General features: G+C 35.8%; 1 protein-coding gene across 4 annotated transcripts in view; it reads right to left on the reverse strand.

Moving 5' to 3' along the window:
- The window catches only part of PTBP2 (polypyrimidine tract binding protein 2), an 82296-nt gene extending 68352 nt beyond the window's left edge, over nucleotides 1-13944 (reverse strand). Inside the window, exons 1-2 of one of the 4 annotated variants that reach the window (XM_004471697.4) lie at nucleotides 13616-13944; nucleotides 11879-11909 (exon numbers count right to left, since the gene is read on the reverse strand). In XM_004471697.4, the coding sequence (XP_004471754.2) occupies nucleotides 11879-11909; nucleotides 13616-13623 (39 nt within the window). In that variant the 5' untranslated portion in view covers nucleotides 13624-13944. The remainder of the gene's footprint in view (nucleotides 1-11878; nucleotides 11910-13615) is intronic. The other 3 variants (XM_004471699.4, XM_012530320.3, XM_004471698.4) reach the window with 3 other exon arrangements.
- Between the last annotated feature and the right edge of the window lie 1686 nt (nucleotides 13945-15630).

Genomic DNA, 15630 nt, shown 5'->3' on the forward strand with positions numbered 1-15630 from the left:
GTAATTGTAACAGCAGTGTAACAGTGATATATTAAATTCTTATTTATATGTAATAACGTTAAACAAAATTTCTGTGTTGAGATACAAATATAAAATCAGAGAAGTAAAAAGTGCAAACAAATTTGAATAAGAAATAAAATTAGTTGATAATGTGTTTTTGTCTTTAAAAAAAAAAAAGCTTACTGTTTACTCAAAGGGCCTTGAAGCAAGAACAACCTAATAGCAAGTAACACCTTGGCACCCACATTACTGTGATCTACCATATCAAAGAAACCAGGACTCTAGAAAAATGGCTTATTAAAGGTCTGAAGCCAAAAATGCTACTTCAAGGGTAGGTAGGTATCAGAGACTACAGATACATGAGCTCCTACTGGCCCATGAAGAAACAATTTAAGCATTTTAAAAAGAATAATCACTGCGATGACTACCAATGTGTTAAAACCCTTGAGTTCCCAAGAATACCTGCAACAAAAATCTTACATTGATTACACTGGAAATTGCTAGAGTACTGATTCATTAGGAAATGTTTTTAAAAAACAAAGCATCTATCTTGCTCTTCATATACAAAGAATACTTCAAAGCAACCAAACAGTTGATGGAAAAAGTTCTTAGAAGAATTCTAGCCAATATGCACAGGAAAAAATGAGAGAATATTGTCATTTTTTTCAATACCTAATGAAATTACATAATTAACAGCTTATAAAAGCCATCAGGTGTGTAAACTATGGACTATAATTAATAATACAATTATAATATTGTTTCATCAATTGCAGTAAAGATAGCATACTAAAACAAAATAATAATAATGGGGGGTGGAAACATGGGATTTTTGTACTTTCTGTATGATTGTTCAGTATACCTACAACTTTTGAATATGAAAATTAAAAAAAAAAACTATCACAGCAAAAACAATTTTTTAAAGCCACTCTATAACGAGAGCAATCTATAATGGATGCATTGGGATGACAACAACAGAATGCACTGATATATTACCATCACAAGAGATAACTAGACAATATATTCCCCCTGGTATAACTCAATAGGAATTACATAGCACACATCTCTAAATATGTTTGCTAAACTACAAGAATCTGATGAAGCTTCATCCAACTACATGTTAACAGGAAATACAGAAGGTATAAAGAACATCATTTTATGTTTATGTTATGCCATTTTATGGCAACTTTTAAACACAATCAGTCAAGCAAATTCCAAAACATGAAAAATTTTACAGAACAGATGACCCAGTTTTTCTTACAAAGAAATGGAAAGGGGAAGAGACAGTAAACTTAATGAAACATTAACCAAATCAACATGAGAACTTCACAAAAACCAAATGAAATGTGAAAGACTTTTTGAGGCAACTGGGAAATTATGAACACTGCTGGAGATTAGATAATATTAAAAAATAATTTTAAGTCTTACTAGGTACAATAATGATATCAATGTTATCTTTAAGAGGGAGATTATTTTATCTGGTAAGGATATATTCTTCAATATTTAGGGATAATAGGAAATACCTCAGATATTTGCCTTAATATTCTCTAACAGGAAGGAAAGGGTATTATACCATTCCTTCTACTTTTGTGTATTTCTGAAACTTTAAAAATAAAGCTAATGAAAAAGACAGCTCTAAATATCAAAAAATATTACCAAAGCTATCAAATGATCATTCTTAACCTTGAATACATTAGTTTTTGAAAAAGAAAATAAGAGAGTTCAGTATCCAATTTAAAGTGGCCAAAAAAAAATTAACAGTAAAATAAACCTAGTCTAAGGCAGAAAAGAAATAAAGATTAAAGCAGGGACCAATGGATTATGAAACTGAAAAAGTATATATAAAAGCTGTTTCTTTGAAAAGACCAATAAAATAAGTCTCTGGCAAGACAAATCAAGAAACAGAAGACAAACTTTCAACAACAGTAATAAAATGGAGCAATTTAAAATGCTGTAAGCAATTCTTAGAAATCTGAAACTCTCAAAAAAACTAATTCTCTAAGTAAGTACTGAATAAATCAATCAATAACCTTGAAGACTCTGTACTATTTGTCAAAGTATCCCTGTTCTTCCACACCCTGCCCCCCCTCCAAAAGTCACTTCCTGTTTAAAATCCTTCTTACAGGAAAAATGATGGAAAGTATATGCAGTGTTGATTAGTTTTGGTGGTAGATAGGATTACTGGCAACTTATTTTCTTCTGTTTTCTATGTAAAACATGTCATTTAAAAAGAGAAAATATAGGGAAGAAATTAAAAATTCTTCAAAGAAATAATAAAGGTATTTGCCTTTGAGTTCAACCAAACATTGCCATTTTATTTTATTGAACATGCACATAGGGAAGCGGATTTGGCTCAACTGATAGTGTCCGCCTACCACATGGGGGAGGTCCAGGGTTCAAACCCAGGGCCTCCTGACCAGTGTGGTGAGCTAGCCCATGAGTAGTGCTTATGTGTGCAACGAGTGCCCTGCAACGCAGGGGTGCTCCCCGTGTAGGGTAGCCCCAAGTGCAACGAGTGCGGCCCATAAGGAGTGCGGCCCCGCACGAAAAAAGCACAGCCTGCCCAGGAGTGGCACCACACACACACAGAGCTGACACAGCAAGATGACACAACAGAAAGAGACACAGATTCTGCTGACAAGAAAAATGCAAGGGGACACAGAAGAACACACAGTGAGTGAACAAAGAGCAGACAACAGGTGGGGAGGGAAGGGGAGAGATAAATAAAAAATAAATCTTAAAAAAAAAAACCATGCAAATATAATGCTCTCCCAATGAACTTATAAATTTAACGTAACTGAATCAAAATCCAAAATCCAAAGAGTTTTCAGGGAACATGCCAACTAATCTTAAAATACATAAAGTAAAGAAAACACCAGGACAATTTTAAGAAAAATAAAGTTGTAAAAGTCACTCTTTTCAGGATTCCAAAACTTATTTTAATGCTATAATAATTAAGACACGTGGTACTGGTGGAGGAAAGAGAAACCACTGAAAAAGAACAGAGAGCCCAAAAAGTTTCATCCATATATGGAAACCTGACAAGAATTGACACTATAGATTAGTAGGGAAAAGATGAACTATTCAGCTGAGTGGATACTCGATTTGTTATTCATAAGGGAAAGTAATTAAACCTTTATCACACACTACACACAAAAAAATTAATTTCAGGTAGATTAAGGCCCTGAACATGGAAAACAAAACTTAAATCTTAAAAAAAATAAAAATAAAAAACCCACAAGACTATTAAAACCTTGAGATAAAGAAAAATTTCTTAAGACAGAAGGAAACATAAATTTGACATTAAAAATACTTCTATTCAATGTGAAAAAACAAGCCACAGATAGGAAGTTATCTGCAGCACAAATAATTGACCAAGTACTAGTATCCAGAACATATAAAACATCTATAATTCAATAAAGATAAACTACATAAAAAAGAAAACAGATTATGTGAACAAGCTTTTGACAAAAAATGTGAATGGCCAATAAACTAATGATATCTATCAACAGAGAATTAAATTTAAAACAAGACACCACACACGTACATTATGTAGACAACAATTAAGAAGTCCAATCATGTCAATTATCAGAGAGGGCATGAACAAACAGGAATTCTCATACAATGCTGACTGAGTAGTTTGTGGAAATAATTTTTATGCATAATCACATTTAACTCCACAATTATAACCCCAATTTTAAAACTGAAGAGAGTTTATCAAGAAAGGATAAATCACAGTACTGAAAAATTCAAAAATATCTATATCCAAAACTATATAAGAATGTGAAAAGTGTAATATTAAAGAAAAAAATTACAACACACATAAAGCAATTTTCTTTCTAATCAAATGTGTAACAAATAAGATAAAGAAATTAAAATTGGTCAAGAATGCGAAGAGGTGGTTTACAGAGAAATTATAAACAACAAAATCTTTGAAATATCACCCATTTTAAAATGTAAATTACAAGATACTTTGGCTTTTAACTAGATAATATTCTAAATTTTGATTAAAAACCCAGAATTGGCAAGGGTGTGGGTCCCTAACGCAGTGTGGGACTTGCAAAGTAGTGAACTCTATTTTTTCAGTACTGTGGTTTTCATTAACTTTTAAAATGGAAATTTCACTTGATATAACATGTTTACTTCTAAATACTTCAACACTTTGTAACTGCAAAACTGGAATCAAACCAAAATTTCCATAATGTAAGAAATAAATTAACATGTCCAAAAGAATCTCCTCTATTGTCATTAGCAAAGAATGAGGCAGATCTATAAGTGCTGATACTTTATGGTATAATTTTTAAAAAGGTGGATTTCTGCTTCTAGCCAATATGGAGTAACAGGAACCAGATTTAACTTGTTGAAACTTAAAACACATACACACACAAAACACACAGATGTATAGAACAATGGTTTTCAAGACGTTGCTATCGAATAACCAAGGACAATGATCTCAAAGTCAGAAAACAAATGGAAGTACATTCATGATGACAAGGGATAAACAGCAAACAAATTGGAAAATGGTAAGTTTAAAAAAAAAGACCATATTAATAATAAAATTAAATATAAATAGTTAACAACCAAAGGAAGTTTGTAAACTAGGATAAAAAAAGCAAAGTGCAACTTTATGTTGATGACAAGAAACACATTTTAATCATCAAAGCACAAATAGTTTAAAAGGATGGAAAGATATACCATGTAAATTCAAAAGAAAACTGAGATGGCTGATTAATATAAGAAAAAGTGTATCTTAAAGCAAAGGTGTCAATTCATCAAGAGAATATAGTAATCTTGAACATATATGTTCTAATTACTAAACTTCAAAATTCATGAAGCAAAAATGTATCAAACTATAAGGAGAAATAAAATCCATAGGTATAGGAAGAGATTTCAAAAAGCCTTTTCTCAATAATTGATGAGACAAAATGAGTAAGGATAAAGACTTGTACAACACTATGAGTAAATGTGACCTTATTAATATTTGCAGAACACACCACCAACAGAACATATTCTTATCAGCTGCACCTAAATTATTTAACAAGATATATCGTATATGGCCATAAAACAAGTCTCAACAAATTTAAAAGGATTCAAGTCTTATAAAGTAGGTTTCCTAACCACAATGGAATTAAATTAGAAAATAAAGATCAGAAAGCTAGATGAAAAACTCCAAATATGTGGAAATTAAATAACCACACTTCTCAATAACCCATGGGTCAAAGAAATAAAAGAGATTATGGAAAGTATTTTGAACTGAATGAAAATAAGCCATGACAAAATTTGATGGTTGCCATGAACATAATATGTAGAGGAAAATTTACAGTGCTAAAACCTTTATTAGAAAGGTATTGACTCAATCACATAAGCTTCAATATTAACTAAGTAGAAAAAGAGCAAAAAGAAAAAAAAAACAAGGAGAAGAAATAAAAACAGCAGAGATCAATTAAAAAGGAAACAGAAAAGCAACAGAAAAATTAATGAAACCAAAAGCTGAGTTTCTGAGTTGATAATTATCAGTAAACCTCTAACTACAGTGACCAGGAAAAAAAAAAGATAAGTCACAAATTACCATTATCAGGAATGCAAGAGGTGACACCACTACAGATTCTACAGATATCAAAAGGATAAAAAAGGTAATTATTATGAATTCTTCGCAAATAAGTTCAGAGGCTTAAATCAAGTGGTGAAATTCAACTGAGGTCAAAAATTACCAAAGTCTTAATATCAGGAACAAGGTAAAGTTGCTTGTTCTTAACACTTCTATTCAACATTGTACTAGATGTCACAGACAAGCAAAGAAATAAAAGGCATGAGTATTAGTCAGCTAAAAGAGGTGCTGATGCAAAGTACCAGAAATCTGTTGGCTTTATAAAGGGTATTTATTTGGGATAAAACCTTATAGTCACAAGGCCCAAAAGAGTCCAACTCAAGGTTACTTCCTCACCAAAGTCTGTTGCCACGTGTTGAAGCAAGATGATGGGCAATATCCGTTAAGGGTTCAATCTTCCTCTTAAAGCTCCGTGGGCCCAGCTTCTTCCAATCTCAGCTGTAGGCTGGAGGGTTCATGTCATTTCTTTCTGGTCTCAGCTGCTCTGGTCTCTTCACAAGGTTAGCTGCAGACTATCAGGCCATTATCTCTTCCAGGGGCCTCAGAATCAAAGTTCATTTCTCTTCCATGTCTTGGTGCGCTCTCTACTTCTCTGTGTGTATCTTATTCTGTGTCATGCTTGAGTGACTGGCCTTTATACAGCCCACAAAGGGGGAGGGGACTCAAACTGAGTCAATGACATCATCAAATCAAAGCCTTAATCTTGATTTAATAAAGTAAAAGTGAAACAGCCAAAGGGGTACCACACCCAGAGGAACAAACCAGTTTACAAACATAATCAGTAAATCTTTTTGGAATTCATAAATAACATCAAACTGCTACAGCATACATATTGGAAACAAAGAAGGAAAACCATCTTACTCAGACATAAGCAGTCTGAGTTGAAAATCTGATAAGATCTAAAAACAGCTATTAGGCCTAACATATGAGTTTACCAAGGATGTAAAATAGAAGAGCAGTATGTAAAAATCAATTGTATATATGTGTTTTTTAATTATAGAAGTTATGAGCTACAATCATGCATAAAATACAAGACTCCCATATACTATTACTAGGTGTATTAGCAACACCTTAAAACAGCTGTGGAACATTTGCTACAACTGATGAAAGCACATTTTTACACATGCACCAATAATTATAATCCATGGTTCAACTTTCGGGTCACTGCACTGAACAGTTCCACGGATTTTTAAAAAAATTTTTATTCGTGTATCATATACACAAGCTAAAACTTCCCCTTTTAATCACCTTCAAAGATAAAACTTATTGCTATTACTCGCAACATTCCACTACCATCACACCAGCCCAATTCTTCTGGGTATATACCTATATTTGTATTTTTATATACTAGTAATGAACATTTGAAATTGAAATTTATATAATACCCTTTGCAATAGCATCAAAAATATTAAATATTGAGAGAAATATGACAAAAGATGTACAACACCTGTATGGTGAAAACTACAATGTTGAGAGAAATTAAAGAAAAACCTAAGTAAATGGAGTTATACTGTGTTCATGGACTCAATCTTGTTAAGGTATCAATTTTCCTCAAATTTATCTATAAACTAAGTCAATCCCAACAAAATCCCAGCAGGCTTTTTTTTATAAAAATTGACTCACAAAAATGCAAAGGAACCAAAGGAGGCAAAACAACAAAAAAAAAAACAAAACAACAACCAAGGTTGGAGGATCAAGACTGTCTGATTTCAAGATTTACTATAAAGCTACAATAATCAAGATAGTATTTTTTTGATGTCAAGACTGGAGAAAAGAATAAGAGTAGAAAAATAGAATCATATATATAGAGAAATTATTTTTGATGAAGGAACAGATCCAATTCAATGGAGTAAGGACAGTCTTTTCAACAAATGGTGAAAAATTAGGTGTCCATATCCATCCTCCCCCTCACTTTGACACACACCTTGAACCATATTTTTAAAATTAACTCAAAATGGAATATAGATCTAAATATAAACCAAAAACTATAAAACTTCTACTAGAAAACATAGGGGCAAATCTTTTTGCCTTTGGGTTAGGCAAAGATGACTTAGATACAACACCAAAAGTATAAACCAAATTAAAAACCTGGTAAATTGGACTTCATCAGAACTAAAAACTGATGTTCTTCAAAGACATACACTATTAAAGAGTATGGGGGGGGGGGGGAGTGGGAAAGAAAACATCTGCAATCCAAAGGATTTGTAACCAGAACAAAGACCTCTCAAAACTCAGTAATAAAGAAGTAACCCAGTTTAAAATGTGGGCAAAAGATTTAAACACACTTCAGCAACGATGATATACAGGTAGATAAAGTAGATGAAGGGATGTTCTACTTTACGGTCTTAACAGAAATGAAAATTAAAACAATGAAACATTACTTCATATCCAACAAAATGTCTTTAACCAAAAAGACAGACAATAACAGGTGCCTGAGAGGATGTGCCGCAGTGGGAAATCTTACACCCTGCTGGTAGCAACATCAAGTGGTACAACCACTTTGGAAAACAATTTGCAGTTTCTTAAAAATTCTAAAAAAATGAAAATTAAACTAGAGTGAAAAATAAGTCAGTGGTTGCTAAAGGGAAAAGGGCAAAAGGAAGGAATTACAAAGGGTAATGAGGATGCTTTGAAAGGTGACAGATGTTCATTATCTTGATTATGGTAATGGTTTCACAGGTGTGTGTGTATATGTATGTCCAACTATTGTTTACTTTTAAAATGTGCAGTTTATTCTGTATCTATGTCATGATAAAGCTGTTTTTAAAAAAGGCAAAATGTGGGCCAGAACGTATAGTATGAATCCATTTGTGTAAATAAGGATGTTTACATGTATGCCAATATAGAAATTAATAATAAAGAGGAAAAAAATGTACAAAAAAATTTTAAGTCATTATCTTCACCTAAGAACTAGGACTGGGAAATCAGCAGGAACTGCCTTTCACTCCAAATTTTTTTAAGATGTGCAAAAGAAAACTTATTTACTTATACATGTCTGACACAAAAGCAAAATTTCTTAACCACTAACCTAGAAAATTATATAAAACTTTATTCAAACTTTTATATTAAACGATTTTAAAAAGTGGTTAGGAATTATGTTTACATCATATTCTAATACTTTCTCTCAAACTTCTAACACACAAAATTGGTGTGACAAATCATATCCAGATATCATATCCTGAGACACTTCTGTCTCCTCTCCTCATCCACTAATAGTGACAACTCAGACTTGTATGATTATTTTATGTAATTCACTTCCAGAGGTTGAACAGTGTCCCCCAAAACTTCATATCCAACCAGAACTTCCAAATGTTACTTTATTTGGATACATGGTCTTTGCAAATATAATTAAGATAAGGTCATAATGGATTAGGGTGAGAACAGAAAAGGACAAAGATAAGGTCACAGATGGTAGCAGATAATAGAGATATGCTGCAACAGCCAAGAAACACACCTGGACAACAAGAAGCTGGAAAAGACAAGGAAGGATTGTTCCCTGAGCCATCAGAGGGACTATGGCCTGCCCTGATGACACTGTGACTTCCGACTTCTTGCCTCCAAGGCTGTAAGAGAATATATTTCTGTTGTTTTAAGCCTCTCAGTTTGTAGTATTTCTTACAACAACCCTAGGAAACTAATACAAAGAAATTATCAGTTTGGATGCTACCTGCTGTATATACCTCTTGAGCTCTTGCCAACTTCAATACAAACATATGATCTTAGAAACTATCATTACCAAATAAAACTAAAATACATATCCCTACTCCCCCCTAAGAAAAAAAAAAGCTCATTATTTCTCCCTCAATCTACATTGCATAAACTCAAGAAATAAGCCTAAATATTAAAGCATGGGCAATTATCTAGTTCACTGTAAGGCAGAGAGCAGAAAAAAAGCAAAAAAAACAATAACAAGATCATTTCAAGCAATGATATGACTGAGGGGGTTTGAAGCAGCTACTGGAGTAGGCAGCCACTAGACTAATAAGGGTGGACATAAGATGTCATTCAAATCTTAGCTCAAATGTCAAGAAGGAGTCAACCATGCAAAGATATGGGGAAAGGATTTCCAGAGAGGGGAAAAAAAGGCAGTCAAAGGCACTAAGCATGATATTCAAGAACAAAGAGAATGTGTACCTGTAAAACAGTTAATTGAGAAAAAGGGGGTTAAAAGATGAAGCCAGATCATATGAGGTCTTGTAGACAAAAGAACGGCAACTTTATTCTGAGTGCACTGGGCAGCTACTGAAGGGCTTTATCCAGAAGAGTAGCAAGATACATTTTTTAAAAAAATCACTCAGGCAACTCTGCAGAAATGGATTATATAAAAAGAGGCAAAATTGAAGTAGTGAGTCCAGGGACTCTAAAACTATAGTAGCCTAGGTAAGAGATGATAGCATGAGTCTGAATTAAGGTAGTAATAGAGAATATGGTGTGACATAGTTAGTGTGAAAACATATGGCAGAGGTAGAGCCAAATGTCTTCCTGATAAGGAAGAGATGAGAGAGAAAAAAAGACTCCACTGAACACTGATTTTAACTGGAACACCCAGGTGACTGGTGAGGTCATTTTTTGAATTAGGGAAGACTAGGGTAAGAAAAGATTTGGGGAAGTAAAAGAAATCAAGATCAGTTTGGCTATGTAAACTTTAAGAAATTACTGGATATCTAAATGATACATTAAATAGGAAGTTAGATAGACTAGTTTGGAGATCAGTGGAGGACTACAGATGTGTATTTTGATGTCTAGATAACCTAGGAAGATAATGTATACAGAGAACAGAAGCCAAGTCCTAGGACATTCAAACATTATAATTCAAGAACAAGAGATGCCAACAAAGGAGAATGAGAAGAGCCACTTGCTCACATCCCTCAAACAGATAAATTAAAAACTCAATCTTCTCACCCAACTCTAAGAGGTTAAAAAACACAATCAAGAGCTTTTAACTATGTTATACCTAACAAAGATCTTACTCAAGGACTAACTCACCATATGTTCTAGTGTCTCTTAAGTTTCCAAAGATTTTATGCATTTTCTCAGTTACCCTCAAAATTCACTTAAAAATATTTTCAAATTAGTCCCATAAAAATTGATTTTACTCATTTTTATACATCAACCCTTTAATGTTACCCACAAATAAGATATACAATTTTGAAATTATGAGGTTATCTGTAAAAGTAGTAACCTCAGACATTTCTGTGACTCCAATGACGTAGTAACTGCTATAAATCCTTGAGGAATGGCTGTCACTTTCAATTTACAGACCACACAAGAAATACTGGTATCACTACTAGTAATAGTCAATAATAAAACATGTATTACAAGAATACTATTCAAATCCACCCATGAAGGACTGAATGGCCATTTCCAAAAATATTCTAAGGAATGCCATACTGTTATAAATGCAATTTTAGGAGTTCCAAAATATATTAAACAGTCAGCCTCACTCGTGTAAGCATATAACCTCTCAAGAATACTCACATTTGGGGGGGCAGGGGGGAACAGACTCACGAATTCAACAACTATTACTAGGTTTAGGAGATGTTGTGCCAGGCTTGGGGAAAAGATAAAAGGACAAGGACCCCGCCCTAGCAGGATAAACACATTTGCAAGCAAAAAAAATTACAATACATCATAATGTTAAAAGGTGCAAGGATCCAAAAGAACAAATGGTTCCAAGGGAGTGAATGGCCTTAGTTTAACAGGATGAGTAGGAATGAGGAAGGATTCAAAACCATCTCCATCATTAGGCCTACCTTCCTTTAACAGAAAGACAAACAGCTCTTAACTTCTGACCCAAATTTGAAGCTAATTGTGTAAACAAGTTTCTTTTCTTTTTAAGGATCAGGATACCTGATTTCAAAATACTTCATTAACATAATATTGAAGCAAGAGTTTAAAAAAATAACAATTTAATAAAACTATGATCTAGGATCAAATCACTTATCTGTGTATTCAATAGCACAGTTCCTCCTCAGAAAATTGGTAACATTTTGTATTCACAAGAATCATGTCCAAAAAGCATTATTTCCTTGACCATACCATTCATATGTACTTTAAAATGTTATTCTCACAGACTGCCAGGTCTAGAAAAACTTATGGCTGTCTATTTAGACTATAAACTAATTACATAATCCAAATTTACATATCAAACAGTTTACACCAGTTTTTTTAGTTAAGAGTATAGTTTTGAAAAGCTAAATGAAAACTTCCTTTAATGATGAAAACAGTAAATTCAACAACACCAGTTTTCTTATTAGTTTCAAATAATCCTACCTTCACGCCAACTGCAACCTCAGTGACAATTCTGTAAAGAAAAAAATAGTTTCAAAATCTTATTATTCTTTGGGTGGATTATCATTATTTGTCTCTCTGAAACTTTTTTAGGGCAGTTCATCATTTATGAATCTTCCAGACACAGTATAGAAAAGAAATATACAGATGTTCAGTGACATTTCTCTGTACTATTATCATCTTGGTCTTCTAGAAATGACTTTCTAAGTGACACAAAATTCAGTAATTTAGCTATATTTTTAACAACACTTTAAATAGCAAAAAGAACAAAACCAAAAACACTGTAGGGCCATTTCAGCAAGGTTAGTAAACTTAGATTAAAAAATGAACATTTAAATCAATTCCAGTAAATTCTAATAGAGTCTAGAGTAGTAAACATGAATTGCAGTGCAAGTTGTACCATCAATTTCTGTTTTGATCTAAGGGAATACTGAACTTCTCAGTATCTATGATTCATCTGGAAAATAATCTCTGGATAAAGTCTAGGATAACAAGTTTTATGATTCTATTAACAACTTCTAAATGGTCTTCATTTAACATGCTAAGAAACTCTAGACACAACCAAAATAAACTGTTACTTCTAAATCTTGAAATACTATTGATTATAATAAATGTACTTTTTAAATATTGTTTTTATCAGCCTCAAGGAGGCTGAAAATAGCTATACTGTCCCTGAAGTGTGCCCCTTTCTAACAATGAGTTAAATTAAGTCTTTTCAAATGTGGAGTGTTATTACCAAAGAGACATCTGACCACATCATTTCCCCCAAGCCCTTGCCTCAACTCACTTAGCATTCTATCTCCACTCTTGGGTTCTCAAAGATGCAGCAAGGTTTTGCCTTTGTATAGCTGTTTTTGTCTTTCCAATAATGGGTCAAAGTAGGTTAAAAAAAAAAAAAAAAAGGCCTGTGTTGACTACCTACTCTTGTTTCTACCATAGCTGTTGGCCTTTGCTCATGTGACTGATGCCGACCACAAACACGTCGTTTTTTAGATTTAATTTCTGGGCTCTTCTGTCAAGCCCTGAATGTCCTTAGGCCCCACAAAAAGGCAGTTTTTTCCGCCTCCCGCCCCCACTACCAGACTCGAGTGAAAACAAAGGAGTATGACATCTGCCCTCCCCCTTCCTCCCGCCGCCGAACGCCTTTCCCGCCCCCTCCCCCCTTCCCCACCGGCTCCCACTTTGCTCTCTCCCGAGCTCCCGCCACCGGCATCTCTCCAGTCAGGGCGGGCCGGGCGAGGTTTGGGATGCCTGGGGTCCACAAAGGGTGCTCCTCTCTTCTCCCCACAGTAACGCCCATACAGGCCTCACTCCGGCCACCACAGTCTCTCCCCGCAGGCGCCGCTACCCCCAGGGTTCGGGTCCCAGGTTACGGATTGAAATGGCTCCTAGAGGGGGCAGGGACAGGCTAGACGTTCTGGGGTTCCCACCCCACCCCCGCAGCCACCGCCGGTGCCGCTCCCTCTCCGGGGTCGTCCCCACCGGCATCTCCCCAGTGCCCCCCCCCCCCCGCCCATAAGCCCGCTTTCTACTCATTTTTCTCGACTAAAGCCCGCCGGGGAAAGCAAAGGGAGGGGTGTGTGCGATGGGGCGGGGGTTGGGTAACGGTAGCCCAGCCTAGGGAGGGGCCGCCGATGGGCTAAAGCCGGACCTCTGACCCGGCCGAAGGAGGGTCAAACTCATCTCTCATTCACACCTCTCGCAGGCCCGATTACATACCCGTCCATTGCCGAACCGGACAAAGCTTTCTCCCACAAGAACCGAGCCACGCAGCCAGCCAGACACACAAGCGGCGAGAAAATGGCGGCCAGGGCCCGACGGAAATTGCCGAAGGTGCCGGGGCGCACGGGGCAGCGCGCGGCAGCGGCGGCGGCGGAAAGAGCCGAACGCGCCGGCGTCCGGCTGCAGGCGGAGAGTGGCGGTGCGCGGGGACAGGAGGAGTGGGCGCTGCAGCCGGCCCCGCCGCACCGTCGTGCGCCTGGGTCCCTCCGCCCTCCGTTCTCTGGGACCTGTCCTGGTGCTGCGAAGCGTGGCGTCCTAGGCTTCTTTTGTATATTCCTTTAGAATGTCCCTGGGCTCTCTGGCCGATGTGGTTGGGGCGACACCAACCCTCACACCTCTATTGAACTGCAAGAGAGTGGCCTCTGGGCTACAGGACTGTCTCCAGAAGCCTCCGCTTCTCACTCCCAATTGAAAGTCCCAACTTGGCTACTCCATCTCAGCGTGAGAAAGAAAAAATATTTTCTAGTTTACCTTATCTTTTTTCCCCTGTCCATCTCCTAAAAAAAATTTCTTTACCTCATTTAACAAAAACCACTGCTTATTAAAAACAATACTTTGTACAGCAAGTAGATCTCATCAGAGGGAACTAGGCTTTTTCTTCCAGACACTTGTGTCCGTGCCGAGAGGAAGAAAATTGGGATTCTCACCTCGGTTGGTGATTAGTTGCACCTGTACGAAATACTCAGAAAACTCTGGGTGAAAAGAGACTGAACGACATGTTGAAGAGTTTGTTTCATGGGAACCAGAGTCTGGGCCTAATATTTGAGAGAGTAAAAGGGAAGATAGGGATGAAAGTAGAGGCTGCTGAAACAAAGTGGGCTCCACAATTTGGTTCCCTTTTATGTGTCTCATGGTCTCAAATTTTAATAGCACATGTTTTTAATTTTGAATAATGTTTTTATTACAGGCGCAATAGAGTTTGAAAAGGCACCCACTTTTCAAGAAATTGCTCAGTGAATGTAACTGCTTTACCAGCACCCTTCCCTCTCCCCCATCCTTTACCCCAAAGGCTACACAAAACGCGGAGGATATGAAAGGCATTCCTTACATCTTTCCAGTTACTCTCAATACTCACTCTGAGCTTTCCTGTGTTTCCTTAAGGCTGAAATCACTTACCCTTTACTAATTGGAATTTCACTCTACTAAATGGTAGTTTCTGTATAATTCTTAAAATATATCATCTTTAAGTTGGATGGAACCTGAAAAGACACTTGTCCAAATACTGTTACAGAATGCTTCGAAGTAGCCAAATGTGTAAAAATTCTAAATTTGCCTCAGAGATTGACAATCCTTAAAAAAAAACTAATTTCCTATAATGCCATCCCTTTACCCTAACCACTGGGTTATCATGCACAAAGGACCTCTTATCATTGCCACTAATATCTCTTCACACATATTTGTGGTTTTGTATATGTACTTTCACTCGACAATTAAATATGTAAGCTCCCGAAGGGCAGGAACTATGGCATAATTCTCAGTATCCCCCACATTGACTCAATCAATATTGATTGATTGGTTCTCACTTCATCTTGGCAAAGACAATCTGTTCCATCAGGGAAAGCCTGTCCTTAAGTGGCAGAAGAAATTAATAGGTTCACAAAACCACATTTCTTTATTTTTCCCTAATGAAGTACAAAACTGAAAATATGCAATAGTCAGTGTGCTTGCTTTTTTAAACTCATTGCTTTCTGGGTAAGATTTAAGGTTCTTTATTAGTCAAGACATGTAAAATACTAGATGAAATAAGTGAAATGAGGAATAAAGCAAAATGACAAAACAACATGGAGTTAGGAATGAGACTAAAGCAACTATGTATAACAGAAAAGTATGCTGATAAAAGCCTGGGTTCAAATTTGAGATCTTTCATTTATTAGCTGTGTGACATTGAGCATGTTCATTAACCTCTCCCAGAAAAAGTTTCCATATCTGTAAAATGGGATTAAAAATAGGAC

Source organism: Dasypus novemcinctus, chromosome 9, assembly GCF_030445035.2.
Source record: "Dasypus novemcinctus isolate mDasNov1 chromosome 9, mDasNov1.1.hap2, whole genome shotgun sequence".
In the NCBI taxonomy this organism is placed as follows: domain Eukaryota; kingdom Metazoa; phylum Chordata; class Mammalia; order Cingulata; family Dasypodidae; genus Dasypus; species Dasypus novemcinctus.